Raw genomic sequence first — 18,252 nt, 5'->3', positions numbered from 1 at the left:
CGTCATTCTAACATGACAGGGATGACTGTAGTAACTATATAATAAGTTTAAATTAATAACTGTATTTTTATCACTTATAATCCCAAAGCTCAAGCAATAAAAACCAATTTTTTAAAAATATTTTATTTATTCATGAGAGACACAGAGAAAGAGGCAGAGACATAGGCAGAGGGAGAAGCAGGCTCCATGAAGGGAGCCCAATGCGGGACTTGATCCCGGGACTCAAGGATCATGCCTTGAGCCGAAGGCAGACGCTCAACCGCTGAGCCATCCAGGCATCCCTAAAAACCAATTTTTAAACTACTGAGTCTGAGAATCAGTTGCTAGACAGGTTATGTAGTCATTAACAAAAAAATAACAGTCCTTGAAGTCTAAGTAAAATAACAGGTGCCTCTTATACTCTTTTAATTATTTTGGCAAATTCCACTTCAAAAGTAAAGTCAGAAATTAAGTTTGTATTTGATTTGACCTAGTATGCTAAATGCCACAGAAATAGCAACAGTATCAATTATCATTTTACCCCACAGGTTGGCTTTCTGGGAAAATTACTATCAATAATAAATGATTTAGTACTAATTGCTCTATAAGTAGTACAATTACTAATAAGCATTTCTGTACTCAAAAATGAATAAAAAGCCATATAAACAAGTAAAATTTTTCTTTTAGACAATCAAGAAAACTTCGTCTCACCTTGGCACCATATTTGGAATAGTTCATTTCTGTTAGTGTTACTGGTCGTAATTTGTCAATATCTCCAAAGGCTACTCCAGGAACATACAGGGCACAAACAATGTGAACCCACCTACAACAAGAGAAAATATGATTTTGCTATCAAATCCTTTCATAAAATGCCCAAGAGGAAAATAAACATAAAATATGTGCCATCTCAAATAACTACTGAAAGAATTCTATGGTCAGATCTCAGGATCTCACACAACTAAAGAATATGGAATAAGGACAACTGCAATAAGCATTACTTTTCTAGCAGCTTAGCCAAAGCTAAGACTTTACAACTATAATTGCCTTTCACTTAAAGTCATTGTACTTTGCACTTACCTGTTATTCTTAAATATTTGCACAAAACCACTATTCAAATGAAACCAAAGATTATTTTCTTATGTGTGGAAAGATATTCACATTCATTGTTTTAAGCATCTGAGAAGTAAGGATCTAATTTAAGGACTGTGAAGTAATTCTGTAGTAATTAGGAAAAACTGTTCTTTCTTGCTACTTTTTTTTCTAAAAGCTGTTGGATAGTCCTTCAGAACACTTTAAAACAATTTTTGGTGTTCATCCTGACTTTCTTTCTTCCCAGGTTAAAACTGATTCTAGAAGACTGTCCAAAACATTATATGGTCTCTTTCATTTGGGGAATATAAAAAATAGTGACAGGGAATAAAGAGGAAAGGAGAAAAAATGAGTGGGAAATATCAGAAAGGGAGACAGAACATGAGAGACCCCTAACTCTGGGAAACGAACCAGGGGTGGGGGCAACTGGGTGATGGGCACTGAGGGGGGCACTTGATGGGATGAGCACTGGGTGTTATTCTATATGTTGGCAAATTGAATACCAATAAAAAATAAATTTACAAAAAACAAAACAAGACTATCCAGAACAGTTATAATAATATAAGGAAGTCCTTTTCACATTATCTGTTCACCATATAACCCTTGTATTACAAATTATATGCCCCACATGTATTTTTTTTAAGTCTGAATGATGTGTAACACTAAAGAATGCTCAAAGTTTCAGTACACTAAAAAGGGAGTTGATTCTATTTTTTAAAAGCTGCACTGAAACTTTTGAAATGCATTAGGAACCTCTTCTGTTTACTTACAACCACAAAATATATGGGATCACTGGATTTTGAAATTTAAACAGATCTATATCACTACTATAAGGTAAAAATGAGACAGCAAATCTCTTTTAACCTTGTGACTATATTAACAACAAATTCCGCTTTACAGCCTAAGAGGCTATGATTGCTACATGGTTGTGTTTTGCGACACACCATAAATTTTAAAAGAATAAGACTAAGAATCATTTTATAGAGGCACTGGGGAAAACAGTGACAAATCATTAAAAATTATCTTTTTTATTGAGAAGAAAATCCAAGATTTTGAGATTTTTCTTGGTAGAATGTTTTAATCTAACCTCCCCCAAACACAGCCTGTGGAGTTCAATATAAAGATACACATCTTCAACAAGCAGCTGCTTTCTCAATTTAATTTGCACAGTTTTTTCATGCTCCACTGGTGTATTAAATGCCACTGTACTCTGTAGGAGTTTATCTTTGATAAACTCAACAGCTGGCTGCTTGCCTCATACTGACCTTCTGAAAATGTTTTAGTACAAGTCATGCAAGTACTACAGATTTGAACTGCCACTTCAGTGTGACTGGCACACAAGTGTATCATTTCCCCCAACCACTGATGTGAGGATGCCAATTTGGGTCTTTATTAAAATGCATATCAAACAGCTGAGACAATTTTGGTCCTTTTTAATACCTGTTGCAAATAATTTTTTTGTGCATTTGTTTAACTGCATACACTCTAGAGCTCTGTAATTAAGACAAATGGAAAAATCAAAAAGGAATAATTTTCTTTGCTACTTTGACGTCCATTTTGCTTGGAACTATAAGGGTAGATGTTGATTGGTGAAAGGAACAGAAAACAGGCACCACATAAAACCATCAAAAAATGAAGAGCCAAAGTTGTCATTCTAGCAGAGAAACTATTAATATATCCTTTTAAACTCACATATTTTAAGATAGCAAACTAAGTGGATACTAATCAAGGACTCAGAACAGGAAATATCTTAATCAAATTTGTTTTTGAAATGTGTTGTATTTAAAATGCCTTTTAATAGGTAAAATAAATCCACTTCCATTATGTTATTTTCATTCTTCATTTATTCATTCAGTAATCAATTATTAAGTGACTACCAAGAACAGAGCACCACAAAGGCAGTTTGGAAGTTATAATTATGTAATGTGAAGTACCTGGAACATAATATTGGGCATGCAGTCTCTAAGGATTAAAGTCTATCTAACATTTCCCATAACTGGGTTTATACAAGACCACTTAAGACAAGGTAAAACACTTCCTAAAGAATGAAATAAAAATGTAATGACAGAAAGTATTGATGGTTTTCTCACATTAAATCACATCATTTTCTATGAAGAACTTCCAGCTCCCATTAGAAACAGATTGTAAAAAGTCTAATTAATTAGCCCATGTGATATGTCACTTTCAAAACCTTTTTCATTCTTTCCATACATCGTTCTCTCCCCTGCCCTCCTCTTTACCATTTAAAGCTAGAATAGTAAATGGCTTGTCAAATCTTCTTGGCTTTTTTTTGCCTTGAATCAAAGTATATCAAGCTTCAACTATATCCTTCAAACTTCATCAAGACCTTTAATTTCTACCATAGCCTATAGATGAGTGTGTGCATCAATGCAAATAAAACGTTCAAATACTATAAAAGAATTTTTGCCAGGCTGTACCATCAAGGGAACTATCTGTACAGGTAAGATCCACAGTATACTGTATAGGTGTCAGTAAAAATATTTCTCAGTGAATCTAATTAAAGAGGCCCCTCTTTTCTCCATACAGAAAAAACTTTACAATTTATTTTGTGGATTATAATAGCATGAAGAGGTACCTTATGGTTTTTCAATAAACTTTCAAATTATGAACAAGAGGTAAAACAAGTTCTCTTGTGTTTTCCAAAGTTGTCTTACTTATTCGCCACAATTTATCACCAAAAATTTCAACTCTAAGGAGTAAGTAGTTACCAGAAGGAATTTATGCAGGTGGTACTCTACAATTATCTTAAGGAAATGTTGTATAATACCAATAATAAGAGAGCACTTGTAGCAGCAGAAGTAGCAGCAGAAATATGGAGACATTTATTAACCACTTATTATGCTCCAGAAACTGTATTGTTTTATAAGAGTCACCTCATTTAATCCTCTCAAGATAAATGAGTTTTAAGAAAGTTTTAAGAGGTTAAATCACATGCCTATAATCACAGTAAAAAAAATAAAAAATAAAAAAATACCAGAACTCAAAATATAGAGAGTCCAACTTGAAAGCACACACTTTTAAAGCTGTACTAAATTCCCTAAATCTGGGCCCAGGGCAGTCCAAACAAGAAATAATGCCCATGTCTATGATACAGACTAAAGACTCATGTCAATACATCAAATAATTTTAATGTCTTGTATTCTATTTCATCTTTTTGGACGTGCAATGAGGAAGAAGAGTTAAGATTTCAGCCATTTTTTCATAGGTATCAACACAGAGGTTCTCCAACATTCCATGACAGATTCTATGCTATCCCAACATGCTTGTATGGCAACATTTCTCAAGGGCCTCTCCACTAACTGAGGGAAGTATTTTTGACTTTTTGACTTTACTAAAGTAATAAGTATTAAATTTTAAAGACTATCCCTTTTATTTTGGGATAAAATGTATCCTATCCTTTTCAATGTTAAAATATGGAAAATAATGCTGAAAATTTGTATAGGTTATTACATTGTTCCTGTCCTAATATTAAATGTTTTTTAAAAAATACTGAAATATTGTTGTATCATAAAATAAAACAATATATTTTAATACTCCTCTTATATAGAGGGTGGGGAAGGTGGGTAGGTAGTGATCCATAAAATAAAAGAGGTCAGGAACTACTCTTAAATCTTAATCACCCATCCCCAGATGGTAGTCTTTTGGGCAAAAACATGAAAAATATCAACACTATTATGATGACAATTGCTCAAATGTAATAATAAAGATGAGTGTGAATGGAGGGGGAAAAAACATAGGTCTTTGTGCCAGTTATCAATTTACTGCCTCTCAGCTCCAAATCCACCTTAAATATCTGCTATGCAATAATGGACAAAACCCCTTCAGCATCTCTCCTTTATCGTGAACATGGTATTTAGCTGTCTTAGTAGAAGTGGTAGAGGGCACTGTAGGAGGTAAGTACATCTTAGCAAGGATGAAGAAGGGCATCTGCCAGTGCTCTGCTCCAGCCACATACATGAACTACTGACTCTGTGACTCTGCAACCTAGCCTGGAGTATCCCTTTCCTGTGGCCTTCTTAACACAGACACCACACATTCCAGATGACACACTGGTGCCCCAGTTCCCTCTGCACCTTGTGCCTAGACATCCACTTGCCAAGAACTAAAGACAAGTTCTGGCCCAGGCAAAATAGCAAGCAACTCTGCCATCCAGTAGGCTGCAATTAATTACACCCTCTCCAGTAAGTCTGAATGCCAGCCTGGGGGAGGGGTCTTCCAAGTTTGTTATTCCCTGGATATTCTTCCTCTGCCTTAGGGTATCCCTTAGAATTCTTTTATCTTTATAACACACTCTTATCATAGCTTATTAATTCTGTAAATTAAAGTTCTCCTTTTAAAACTACATATGGGTTCTGTCTCCCGATGTACTTTTGAAGTCAGACAGATCTGGGTTCAAATTTGACTAATCACCATCTTGTGCCTTGATTAAATTAAAATTTCTTAATGATCGGAACCTCAGGTACTATACTTATAAAATGGAAAACTTTAGCACCTGTCTCATCATAAGTCATTATTGAGTTTAAATGGAACTATGGCTATAAAGGCAAATGTAGATAATCAATAAACAGTCTTTTCTTCTTCTTCCCCTCATATGTAGCCTACTGTCCATTCACTCTATGCCAAAAAAAAAAAAAGAAAAAGAAACAACCAAACAAAAGCGTGTATCTGAAAAAATTAGAACAGTCAGAAGCAGATACATTATAAAGCAGGCATATTAACCCATCAGAATTATGATGACATCAACCTTCCAGCATCTGTCTCCTTGAAAATTCCATCCTGATTAGGACACAGTTCACAGCTAGGGGAAACACCACATTTACAGGCATCACAAAACCAAGGTTCAGTGGAGTTTTCAGAAGCTGAACTCATAATAGAGTCACTCTCTCCATCAACTCCATAGCAACCTAAAAAAAAAAAAAAGTATGATAAATAAGTTTATTTTTTTAAACTCATATTTATAAAATTACCAAAAAAAGTAGAAACAAATCTGAAAAACAAATGGTTTATAAGAATAATATTAAAGTCAAAACATGTAAATGAAATCATTTTATAAAAATACTTTTTCATGTACCATGGTATGCACAATGGAACAAATGACCTTTTAAAATAGTTTTGTACCTACTGGAAAAGCATTACAGGAGTAGAAAAATGTACAATTCTTTAAAAAATTACAAAAAAATAGGAATTTTCATTAAAAATAAATCAGACTGTATCTAGAAACTACAGATTAATATTTTTTGAGCTCCTTTTGTAATGGACACTTAAATTTAAGACCATGCTCATGTAAAACAAACATACATCCAAAAAGGTCTCTAACTTTGGAGATAGCAGATAAAACACAAACTCATATAACCATAAACACAAAGTATTAATAAGAGAAAAATACACACAGAAACCCACACAGACATAAATTAAGGCTATAGGACAATCAGAATAGTTCAGATTAGAGTTAGACAAACTGAGATCTATTCACAACTGAGCCAACATCTAGCTCTAGAAGGTATTTGATCTTTTTAAACATTTGTAATTCTATCTTCTGTAAAAATTTATCTACAACTGAAATTAATAAAAGAGATTACTTTTTCTGTTTAACTCAGTATTCTGAGAGAAGTTAAATTTTTTACGCAGAAAATGTGGTAAAAAATTTTAAAGATCCTCAAAGCAAACAAGTCTTGTTTAAGATTAATTAGCATAGGTCTTTACGTTTTAGAGTAGGTCATGTTATGCTTCAACTATCTTTCAATTATTAAAAGCAAAATGTTGGGATCCCTGGGTGGCGCAGCGGTTTGGCGCCTGCCTTTGGCCCAGGGCGCGATCCTGGAGACCCGGGATCGAGTCCCACGTCGGGCTCCCGGTGCATGGAGCCTGTTTCTCCCTCTGCCTGTGTCTCTGCCTCTCTCTCTCTCTCTGTGACTATCATAAATAAATAAAAATTAAAAAAAATTCTTTAAAAAAAAAAAAAAAAAAAAATAAAAGCAAAATGTTTCCTTATCACTGTAAATACACATGTTTGCAATTACAAATTATATTTAAAGTTACTATTTAGGCTTCCAGATCTGTCTAAACTTTTCATAAAATCAAAAAGATTTTCCTTGATTTTTAGTTTAAAAAGAGGACATCAGATATCAAACGCACACCAACAGAAAATTCAAGCAAAATATCACTGTCAACATTTTGGGAAGATCAAGTTCTCATTAGAATTCCTGAAACTCAATTTTGTCAATGAACTCTGTGCCAATGAGGCTCTGAGTACCTGACAAACAAAACTCACTAGAAAGTGATGTCACATTCATTATCATGGATGAAGAAAATCATGTATAAAACACCAAGAAAAATGCACTGGCACCAACACAGTACTTGATAAATATAGGATCGAATAAAGGACAACTAAAAAGTTAAGAAATAATTTCACCCAGACTATTAAAAACCATGCCCAACTCCTGATGACTTACAATAATGACTATAATAGTCATGACTCCTAAATAGTTTTCTTTTTCCTAGATGACACTTGACCCATTTCATATTATTTAATTTCTCTTCTTCTAGAAAGGAAGACACTACCCTCATGATAAAAATATCCCAAAGAGAAAAAAATTAATGCAGAAATAGTAATAAACTACAACTTAATTCTAGGCCTGACGTATGCCCTCATAAACTTTAGCTTGGGCATTTCTCTGATATCTAAGACACATTTATTACCTCTCCAAGATAGGTTACTTCTATAGATAGCTAAATATCAACCACCCCAGAATCTTCTAACCAGGTTTATTCTAAGAGAGTAGTCTAAGTGCCAAATTCTAAGGGTCATCCAAAGTGACCTCCAATAAACTGAACACATTAAACGAACAAGCAAAAAAGACTATAGGAAGCATATATAAGCAAAATCATCTCTCAAAAGGCTTTACCACATATGTAAATTTATATGCATCCAGTGTAAGAGGTGATTATTTGAACTGGTTATAAATTAAACAGACCAACTGGAGCCTAAACTGGAGAGTCTTCTCAGAAACACCAAAGACATTCAAAATAAAATAAATAACTATATAAATACTGAGTTAATTCACCCAGAAGGAAAAAGAATCATACACAACTAGCAAATAATTTTAAAGTACCAACATTAATTTACTAGATATCATTAATAGGTCAATAGTCATGTATTTTAGTCACACAGTACTACCATTCATTACAATTAAAATAGCCTGGGAGGCAGAAAACTAAAAAGTTGGTTTGCAACTATGACTTACATAAGCTGTCTCAAGAAGATACCATAATTGTCATCTCTACACTATTCAAAGGCTTTATAACAGTGAACCTTAATGTGATCTGAAAATCTTACAAGAGAATGCCAAAGAAAAGATTTCAAAGGAGCTAGACTATAGTACAGAAGATGAGCAAAGAAATCAAACTTATTAATTTCTTTACTATCATTAAATTGTGGTTGATAATCATCATCTTCACTTCTGTTTAGATATACATTATAAATAACAAATCCTAAAATGAAAAGGAAGCAGTTATTATTATCACCAATAAAAGAAGAATTTTCAATAAGGGCTCAGTAAGCAAAATACTGTATTCAAAGAAAAATCACAAAACAATAAAAATTAATCTGCTTTTCTACAAGGAAAAAAAATCTATTTTCTTTACAAAATAATGTTCCTTTGAAGTAAATTCTTTCTTCTGCATTCACACAAAGCAGGCAACTACCAAAATAATGAAGCCCCCACAGAGCTATTTTATTCACTTCATTTGCCAAAATCAAGGTAAATCATAACAGTTTTTAAGAATAAAGCAAAATTTCAATTCTATCTTTTAAAGAACATTCTATACACATGGCAAAAACCTGCACAGAGAGAAACTTACAAACAACCTGAAGAATGATTTTTGAGCAATCTATAACCTAGAAGATCAGTATCATGTAAGTTCAAAGAGCAACCAGCAGGTGCATAAGTATTTCTTCTTCAGCTTCAATGCCCTGAAAGATGATTCAGGGTATTATTACCTTTACAGAGTTCTTCACTTGCCACTTTTCCAGTATTTCTCTACATTACCTACTGGGTTTACTGACCTCTAGACCAAAGTTCTAACATGTTACAACCACTCTAATACCTTTTAATTAATGACTAAATACATTTTAAGATTTTTTTCTTTCTTTCGTGCAAAATAGAATATAAACTGCCATAAAACAATGTTTATTTCCTTCATCTAACTAATTCTGATGCAAAAGAGCATCATCAGTAAGATTATGGAAAGATTTTTTTTCATTTGGGTACCCATCTTAAATTTATAGACATATAAAACCTGTTTCATACAGTGTTTTCATATATGTAAACATAAAAAACATGTTTCTATGGCTATCTGATTTGATTAGGATCAACCTCTGAGTAACACATACAACCTACACAAATCATATTTAAGAAAAAGCAATATAAAATGTATTTACAGTTGTTTTGAATTATACAAGGGTATAGATAATCCAAATCAGTGGAAATTCTCCCCATTCAACTTGTCCGAGGGAGAAGACTTGGAGTCTTCCGTCTAGAATTATGTAACCTTGGACAAACCACATCTCTGAGATTGAGTTAAAATGATCTACAATATGTATTTAATAATATCTCTCCTAAATTATCTCAGTATAGAAAGAAAAAAAATAAGAACCCAAAAGTTGCGATTTAAAAACTTAAGACATTTTTTTTTTCTGTTAACATCCTAGGACTAAGACCTCTAATTTTTACTAAAAAAAAAAGAAAAGAAAAAGAAAAAAAAAGATTTTAATGTAATACTGTTGTTTACGAGAAAAGACATACGGTATCGGTAACAAATATGTCCTAAAGCGTAAAATAACCAAAGTGTCGGCTGACTTATAAAGTTCAAATGGTTATAACTTGAACATACTTTATCACTGAAAAAACATTCATAAGGACATATTTTTGCATATACTAAGAAATAAAAATGGTCTAGGGCTAGTTAATAGCAGACTGAAAATGAAGAGGGGGGAAAGCATTTCTCAGTAGACCTTATCTCATTTAATGCACAGTAGCTAAAGTAAAAAGTAACTGCTGGCACATTACCTAATGTTCTATCACGTACAATGACACGTGTGACTTTTTTCTTCAGACACAGTACAAGCAGTATATCAGGATAACTGACATCACAGTCAGGGGTACCCTACTATTATAAGTCAGTTATAAGATCTTGTCACAAAGGTGTTTATACTAAGTGACAAGTTGGAACCCTTTGATTTCAAAAAGAAAAGATATTTATCTACATTTAAATGGAGTACTTTGAAAAGTAATTAGACCGTTACATATTTAAAAAACAATATTTCAAATACTTTTAGCAAAATCTCAACTTAAAAACTTATCTTTATTATGCTTAAGAATGAGTATATTTAAAGAAAAGAAGGGACACCTAGGTGGCTCAGTCAGTTAAGCATCTGACTTTGGCTCAGGTTATTTCATGGTTCTGGGATCCAGCCCTGCATTAGGATCGAGCGCTGCATCGGACTCCCGCTCAGCAAGGAGTCTGCTTCTCCCTCTCCCTATCAAATAAATACATAAAATCTTAAGAGAAAAAAGGAGGAGGAGGAGGAAGAGAAAGAGAAGAATTAGAACAAAGAAGAAAAGTTAAAGGAACAACACCAAAACAATAACTATGGTTGTCTGGATATTAGGATTAGAAAAGAAAAAAAATTTTTTTTCTTTTCTCTGTTCTTTATTTCCCACATTTTATGTAATATCTGTTAATTACATTAGGATGGATAGTTTTTTCAAAAATGAGACATTCAAAAAGTTCACATTTAACCATGAGATATTTAAGAAAAAGTTCTATGTCTGAATTATAATACGAGGTCTGTCACTTAGGTATTTGAATTTAAAACGAACTCAGGGACTCCTGAGTGGCTCAGTGGTTGAACATCTGTTTTCGGCTCAGGTCGGGATCCTGGGGTCCTGGCATCGAGTCCCACATCAGGCTCCCATCAGAAGCAGGGGAGCCTGCTTCTCCCTCTGTGTCTCTGTCTCTCTCATGAATAAATAAATAAATAAATCTTTAAAAATAAATCAATCAACCAAACAAAAAAACCCATCACCATTAGCTTCCTATTATGCTTTAGAAAATTTCCCTCTTTCTGGATTAATTTTATATATAAATTCATTTTGGAACTTAAAAAGTAATACAGGAAGATCTATAGCTGTAACTGTATTAAAAAAATGAACATTCTATAAATAATTAAAAATACCACAAAGTTACAAAGTACATGAAAGGGTGGAAAAAATATTTGCAAGGATGAAAAACTGTAACACACATAGCAGTGAAAGAATTAACATTGAAAAGATTTCCAGCAAATCATGAGAAAAAAACAAGCAGACCTATTAAGAAATGACAAAAGAAATGAACAGCAAGTAACAAAAAATAAAATGGTAATGGCCACAAGGTACCAAACCTCACTCATTACGAATGTGAATGCAGATTTTAATAAAGCAATAGTCTCCAAATGATTAAAAGAAAATTTACTAATATGCAGTGTTATCAACTAGTTTGTACATTGCTGTTAAGAATATGAACAAGTACAGTCTTTTTTAAGATCATTCTGGCAATTCTGTCTTTTTAAAAGTTAAAATGCATTTATCTTTTGAATCAGCAATTTCACGTCTAGGAATCTATCCCACAGAAGTTAATACATGAATATATATGACACATATATGTTAGTACTATCTATAAGGGAAAAACTAAAAACAAAAAGAAAAATAAAGACATCGTGGATGAGCCATTCTATATAGTTAATTATGTACCAGTAAAAAAACAAAACTAATATATCTCATTTATACTCACATGAAAAGAATTTTAATATTAACAGATTAACATATGAGTGAAATAAAGCAAGTAGCAGGAGGGAAAAGTCCCATGGTATTTATCCTATTTCTTTAGAGAAAAAGAGAGCATGAGCATATGTATATGTGATGTGTGTTTCATGTGTGTACACAGGAGCCTGTATGAAACAGCTGGTCAAATATGGACAAATATGGTCAAATATGGACAATTTAAGTATCAGAAAGAACAATCAGGTAATAGATGATAACACAGGAGAGCACAATAACACTGAAAAGGAAAAAAAATTTCTCTACAAATCAAATACTGCCTAATAAATGTAGAGGAATGACAGAACTAAAATCCCCATCTTGCAGCTACATATATAATAACTGATTTTGACAAGAACCCTAATACCACCATGCAAAAGGCTTTTAAGGAACAAGATATTAATAAAGTCTCAAAGTTATTAACCAACAGATTACTGGTTAATTACCAAAAGAAAAAAACAAATGGCTTTAAAATGGAGAGTTCTAGTTGATACCACCTTAACTATCACCAAAAATTTAAAAAGCTAGCATCATACTTCTTTTGATGTGGTGTAATGGGAAGTAAACATCATCAACATAGTACTTTGGTCAAAAAAATGTTTAAACTGAATCTAATCATGAGAAAAAAGAAGACAAATCTACATGTTAGTCTAAAAACTGGCTTAGATTCTTCAACACAGAGTCATGGAATATTAAAAAAGACAGAAAATTTGTTTTAGGTTAAAGGACACCAGGACACAAAAAGCAATGTTAGTACGTGAATGGATCCCGGACGGGGGGCACAGCAGTGTCACAGTGATAACAGAGATATGGAGGTCACAAGAAGAGTTTGCATTGGGAGGCCTGGGTGGCTTAGTCAGTTAAGCAACCAACTCTTAGTTTCACCTCAGGTCATGATCTCGGGGTTGTGGGATCAAGCCTAGCATCAGACTCCATGCTCAGCTTAGAGACTGCTTGAGATTCTCTCTCCTATCCTTCTCCCTCTGCCCCTCACCCACTCACACTCACTGACTCTCCTCCCTCTCTCTCAAATAAACAAATACAATCTTTAAAAAAAAAATAGTTTGCATATTACCAGCCATTAACGTTTTCCTAAATATGTCTACGTATCTACATACACATGAGAAAGCAAGACATGTCTGGAAGAATACACACCAAAGTTTAAAGTATGTTTATCTCTAGGTGGTATGATTATGGAAGATGTTTTCTTTAGCTCATTTATACTGATATGTTCTACAATGAAAATGTATTTATGTAATATAATCAAGTTAAATGAACAGTACCAGTACGGGGGTTAGAGATTACCAGAGAGGGATAAGTGTGGATACAGACCAAATTGTTAACAGTAATTTCCTATACAAAAAGAAGCAGAATTCAGACGAAGGACGTGTTCTCAATCTATCTGCAATTTCTGTAAGTATTTACATGCCACTTAGAGTTAATAGGAAATATTTTAATAGAAAATGTCTTTTCAAATCTCCTAACATAAGACATTGGTAAAGACTAATTTAATATCTATATATTTAGGTTACAATTGTAGAACATAAGGAACCTGGGTAGAGGGAAGAGCATACATGAAGGCCCCCTATTACTGGAAAAGCAAGTCATTCAAATTGGCAGGTTATAAAATCGATAAGCGTTCTGCTCTAAGAGTGAACTTTATTATAAATGAACTTTATTATAAATCACAAAATGATTTTAAACAAAGGAATAATATGAACAGATATGCATTTTAGAAAAATCAGCCCTGAAGATGGTAGGAGAGTTGGAGCAAGAAGAGGCACATCTATTTAGAAGTTAATACCCCAGCTCCCACCTGCCTCAAGTCTCAACCTGTTATAGGCTTGGACACCATTATTTTTTTGTCTTCAGAGTTTGTTTCTCTACTCGCCTATGCTTGTTCCCAACCATTTTTATAAAGAAAAAAAAAGTCTAAACTTTTAAAAATCTTATTGTGAGTCTCACCTGCCTTATACCAGAAAGTATACTTTATTCTACATTGCCCTGGCAGCCCCTTGCCATGACCTATATCTGCAGCTATCTTAAGCTCCAGCATGACATCTACCTACCCATTCCTTTTCTCTCTCAAATTTTACTTCCTTCCAAGCCAGTGTCTTTCAAAGGATGATCTTCCCTACCTCCTGCATGAGAATCCCAAGGTACTTTTTAAAACTGCAGATACTAGAGCCCCACTGCAGACATACTGAATCAGTGTCTCTAGTATAACCCAATAGTATAAAATGTGGTAAAAATCATAAATACCTTAAAATTTCATAGCACTAGAAGGCAATAAGCTAAATACAATGTATTCAAAAATACATATTTTAGTGCAAGGATTAGTGACCTATTGTTTACATATCAAAATGTCAGCCAGAATGCAACAGGAAGTTACTCAAATAAGAGGGCTGAATACTACCAGCAGAAAGGAAGAAGGGACAAAAGCAGGGAAGCAATGTATTTTGTTTTGCAGAACCAACAGTTCCAGCCAAGGAGACACTCAACTAGGTGTTTTACCAGATAGGTGTGTCTCACCTGACAGCTCCTTAGGAGAGCAAATTTAAGATGGGTTGGAGCTGAGGACTTGAAAGCCCCGAGTTATCCTAAAGCTATCCTTAACTCATTATAATAGTAAAAACTCCTATGGGTAGAGCTTTCTGCCATTTTTTGGCAGATATGATGTATTCAGTAGCATGCTAACCCTATTATACATGCACAGAGTACCTATACAAGTTCCCTGCCCCCATCCCATTTTCAACCCTTCCTTGGGTCATGTTCAATTTGATGCACTACACAAATGAACCCCTTTAGTTCAGTTACAAAAAGAGAACATGCAATTGACTCACAAATCACCCAGATTTACCAATAAGGCATGATGCATTCAATACACCCATAGCACAGAATACATAACTGACTTATAAAATTTCATTCTTTGCTCTTGTTTTACCTGTCTCCTTTCCCCTAGTCTATAAAAACAGCAGAGACTATTTCTGGTACATCCTCCAGTTTCCTAGCACTAAATTTTACATTTAAATATTTATAGAGGGATCCCTGGGTGGCGCAGCGGTTTAGCGCTTGCCTTGGCCCAGGGCGCGATCCTGGAGACCCGGGATCGAATCCCACGTCGGGCTCACGATGCATGGAGCCTGCTTCTCCCTCTGCCTATGTCTCTGCCTCTCTCTCTCTCTCTCTCTCTGTGTGTGTGTGTGTGTGTGTGTGACTATCAGAAAGAAAGAAAGAAAGAAAGAAAGAAAGAAAGAAAGAGAGAAGAAAGAAAGAAAGAAAGAAAGAGAAAGAAAGAAAAGAAAGAAAGAAAGAAAGAAGAGAGAGAGAATCAGGGCAACAAAAGAAATTCATTTAAGTAATAGTTAATGTTTGCATAAACACCACAGAGAAAGTTGTGCTCACCAATCTCTTTTCAATCCTCTCTATGTGGTAAAAACAGCAACAACGCTACAGAGACAGAAATGCTGATGGGAAAACCTATGATTCAAAGATAGTAACAGGCAAGTCCCAGGGTGGAGGGATACAAAAAAGAACTTTCAATATTTTCAATGGTTTAGGTACCTAATGGCTATTGCTATGGTCAAAAGAAGGCAAGTCCAAGAGGGACTCATGCATTAGAGCCCCATGTCTCTCTTAGTGCTCAGTATAGAGAACTAGTAGGATCACCAGTGATTCCACTAACCCTTTCTCCTACTTCATTAGACTCTGACATTTGGTTAACTTACTACCTTTGTTACTATTGGAACCTGATAGAGTATCAACTTGTGTTACTTGCAAATACTGCTTATGGTAAAAACGACCCTATTGGCAGATTACATCTGAACTAGGAGTAACAATAAATGGGGAAGGTGAGGGAATGACACAGTCCAAAAAAGATGGCTCCCAAATGACTATGAACTGCTTGCTGTAGGGTACTATAAAAACCTCACAAAAAAGGAAGGCATGAGGCTGCCCTGCTGGCAAGCTATAATTTTGTTCTTCTATCCTTCTGAATAAACTGGGGTTAAATGTGCCCAGCAATAATCTTGAAAATCTTCAAGTTTAGCTACCTTGGTAGGCATTGCAGAGCTACTTCTTTATATTATCAATGGAGCTAATGCTTTAATGTATGTATGAAACATCTTGGGATCTTGTCAAAATATAGATTCTGATTCAGAAGAGACTTGGTCTGTGATTCTGCATTTCTAACAAGCTCCCACGTCACACAGATGCTACTGCTTAAAGCAGTGGATCTATGCTTTGAGTAGCAATACTTTAAAAAAAAAAAACTGAAATAGGTAAGAGCAACATTTTAGTTTAAATACTATGAGTTATGGGGGCACCCGGGTGGCACAGTCAGTTGAGTCTCCAACTCTTGGTTTGACTCAGATCATGACCTCAGGGAGGTGAGATGGAGCCTTGCATCAGGCTCCACGTTCAGCCCAGAGTCAGCTTGGGATTCTCTCTCTCTCTCTCCCTCTACCCATCCTGCTAATAACCTCTCTCTCTAAAAATAGATGGATAAATCTTTTAAAAATAAGTAAATACTGTGAGCTGTGGAACATTCTTTAAAGCTTATTTATCTATCTAGAACTTTAGATGCAGCAAGAGTTCAGTTTTATAGGGAGAAAAATCTTAAAAACTAAAATACTTAAGCAATCCTGAAAGCTCCTAGTAGGATAGTGAAGAACTGACACTTTTTTTTTTAAGATTTTATTTATTTATTCATGAGAGATACGGAGAGAGAGGGAGAAGCAGAGACACAGGCAGAGGGAGAAGCAGGCTCCATGCAGGGAGCCCGATGTGGAACTCAATCCCAGGACTCCAGGATCATGCCCTGGGCTAAAGGCAGGCCTTAAACCACTGAGCCACCCAGGGATCCCCAGAACTAACACTTCTAAGAAGCTGCTTGACCCCATTTTTTAGAGAAAAAATTAAAAAGGACTAAGAACATAATAATAGTCCATTACTATTACTAGTAATAGTACACCTAGAAAGAGACAAAAATTAAAAAAAAAAAAAACTAAATTGGGGATCCCTGGATGGGTCAGCGGTTTAGCGCCTGCCTTCGGCCCAGGGCGTGGTCCTGGAGACCCAGGATCGAGTCCTACATCGGGCTCCCTGCTTGGAGCCTGCTTCTCTCTCTGCCTATGTCTCTGTCTCTCTCTCTTCTCTCATGAATAAATAAATAAAATCTTAAAAAAAAAAAAAAAAACTAAATTATCTGGACTGAGCCACATGGCATTATTTTTTTTCAACCCAGGCTCTAATTAACATGGGCTGACAACAGTGTGATGACCCGAAAGTGATCAGAAAATATGTATGTTGACTAGACTACACACTATTAATAGAAGAATTATAATCATTACTCTTCCTTAGAAGAGAAAATCAGTCTACGGCTATACCACCCTGAACGCGCCCGATCTCGTCTGATCTCAGAAGAAGAGAAAATCAATCAACTAACCAAAGAATATTAAGCAGAGTTTTTTATTTTTGTTTTTATTTTCATATTGGTAGACTCAATTGATAGAAAGCTAATGAAAGATGAAAAATTCTTCACAGATCTATCAATCAATGTAATTTCTTGCTGATACTACTCAAGTGTTAGCCCAAAAAACTTAAATGGAGAGTCAGGAGTATATCCATATCAAAACAACACCTTCTCAAACATACTACTCAATGATACCTGGTAAAGGAATCTTTTAGACTAGGGAGACAAAAATAACCTACAGGAAATTAAGTTAAAAAAGAAAAATATATTTTAGTAATGTATTTACAAAAAATACATTAACATTTAATAACACTTCTTCCCTTTGGGCCCCTGGGTGGCTCAGTCAGTTAAGTATCTGCCTTTAGTTCAGGTAATAATCTCTGAGTCTGGGATAGAGCAGTCAGCTTTTCCTTCTCCCTTTGCCCCTCCCCCCCCCCACTTGTGCACATGTGCCAGCTTGTTCTCGCAAATAAATAAATAGAATCTTTTTAAAAAATAGCACTTTTCCCCTAAACCAAAACAGGTAACTAAAAATCACCAAAACTAGGAATTTTTCAATCTACTAGTTCAAACTCTATTAAGAAACCAAGAAAAAGAGAATTATATAATCACAATTACACAACAGAAACTCCAAGATTAACAAAGGAAATGGGAGGGGTCCCTGGGTGGCTTAGTCAGCTAAACAATGATCTCAGGGTCCTGGGTTCAAGCCCCACATCTGGCTCCCCGCTGAGCAGGGAGTCTGCTTCTCCTTCTTCCTCTGCCTCTGCCCCTAACCCCCCCCTTGAGCTCTAATAAGTAAATAAATAAAATCTTTAAAAAAAAAAAAAGGAA

The 18,252-nt window shown here is 34.7% G+C and overlaps 1 protein-coding gene across 2 annotated transcripts in view; it reads right to left on the bottom strand.

The window, feature by feature from the left end:
* The window catches only part of PHF14 (PHD finger protein 14), a 217,288-nt gene that overhangs the window by 176,123 nt on the left and 22,913 nt on the right, over window positions 1-18,252 (bottom strand). For both annotated transcript variants that reach the window (XM_055314889.1, XM_055314890.1), the window contains exons 5-6: window positions 5,834-5,993; window positions 691-802 (exon numbers count right to left, since the gene is read on the bottom strand). In XM_055314889.1, coding sequence (XP_055170864.1) covers window positions 691-802; window positions 5,834-5,993 — 272 coding nt within the window. The remainder of the gene's footprint in view (window positions 1-690; window positions 803-5,833; window positions 5,994-18,252) is intronic.

This window comes from Nyctereutes procyonoides, unplaced genomic scaffold, assembly GCF_905146905.1.
Source record: "Nyctereutes procyonoides isolate TBG_1078 unplaced genomic scaffold, NYPRO_anot_genome, whole genome shotgun sequence".
NCBI classification, from domain to species: Eukaryota; Metazoa; Chordata; class Mammalia; order Carnivora; family Canidae; genus Nyctereutes; species Nyctereutes procyonoides.
The sequence above is the reverse complement of the archived record's forward strand: the minus strand, read 5'-3'. Positions and strand labels throughout refer to the sequence as shown.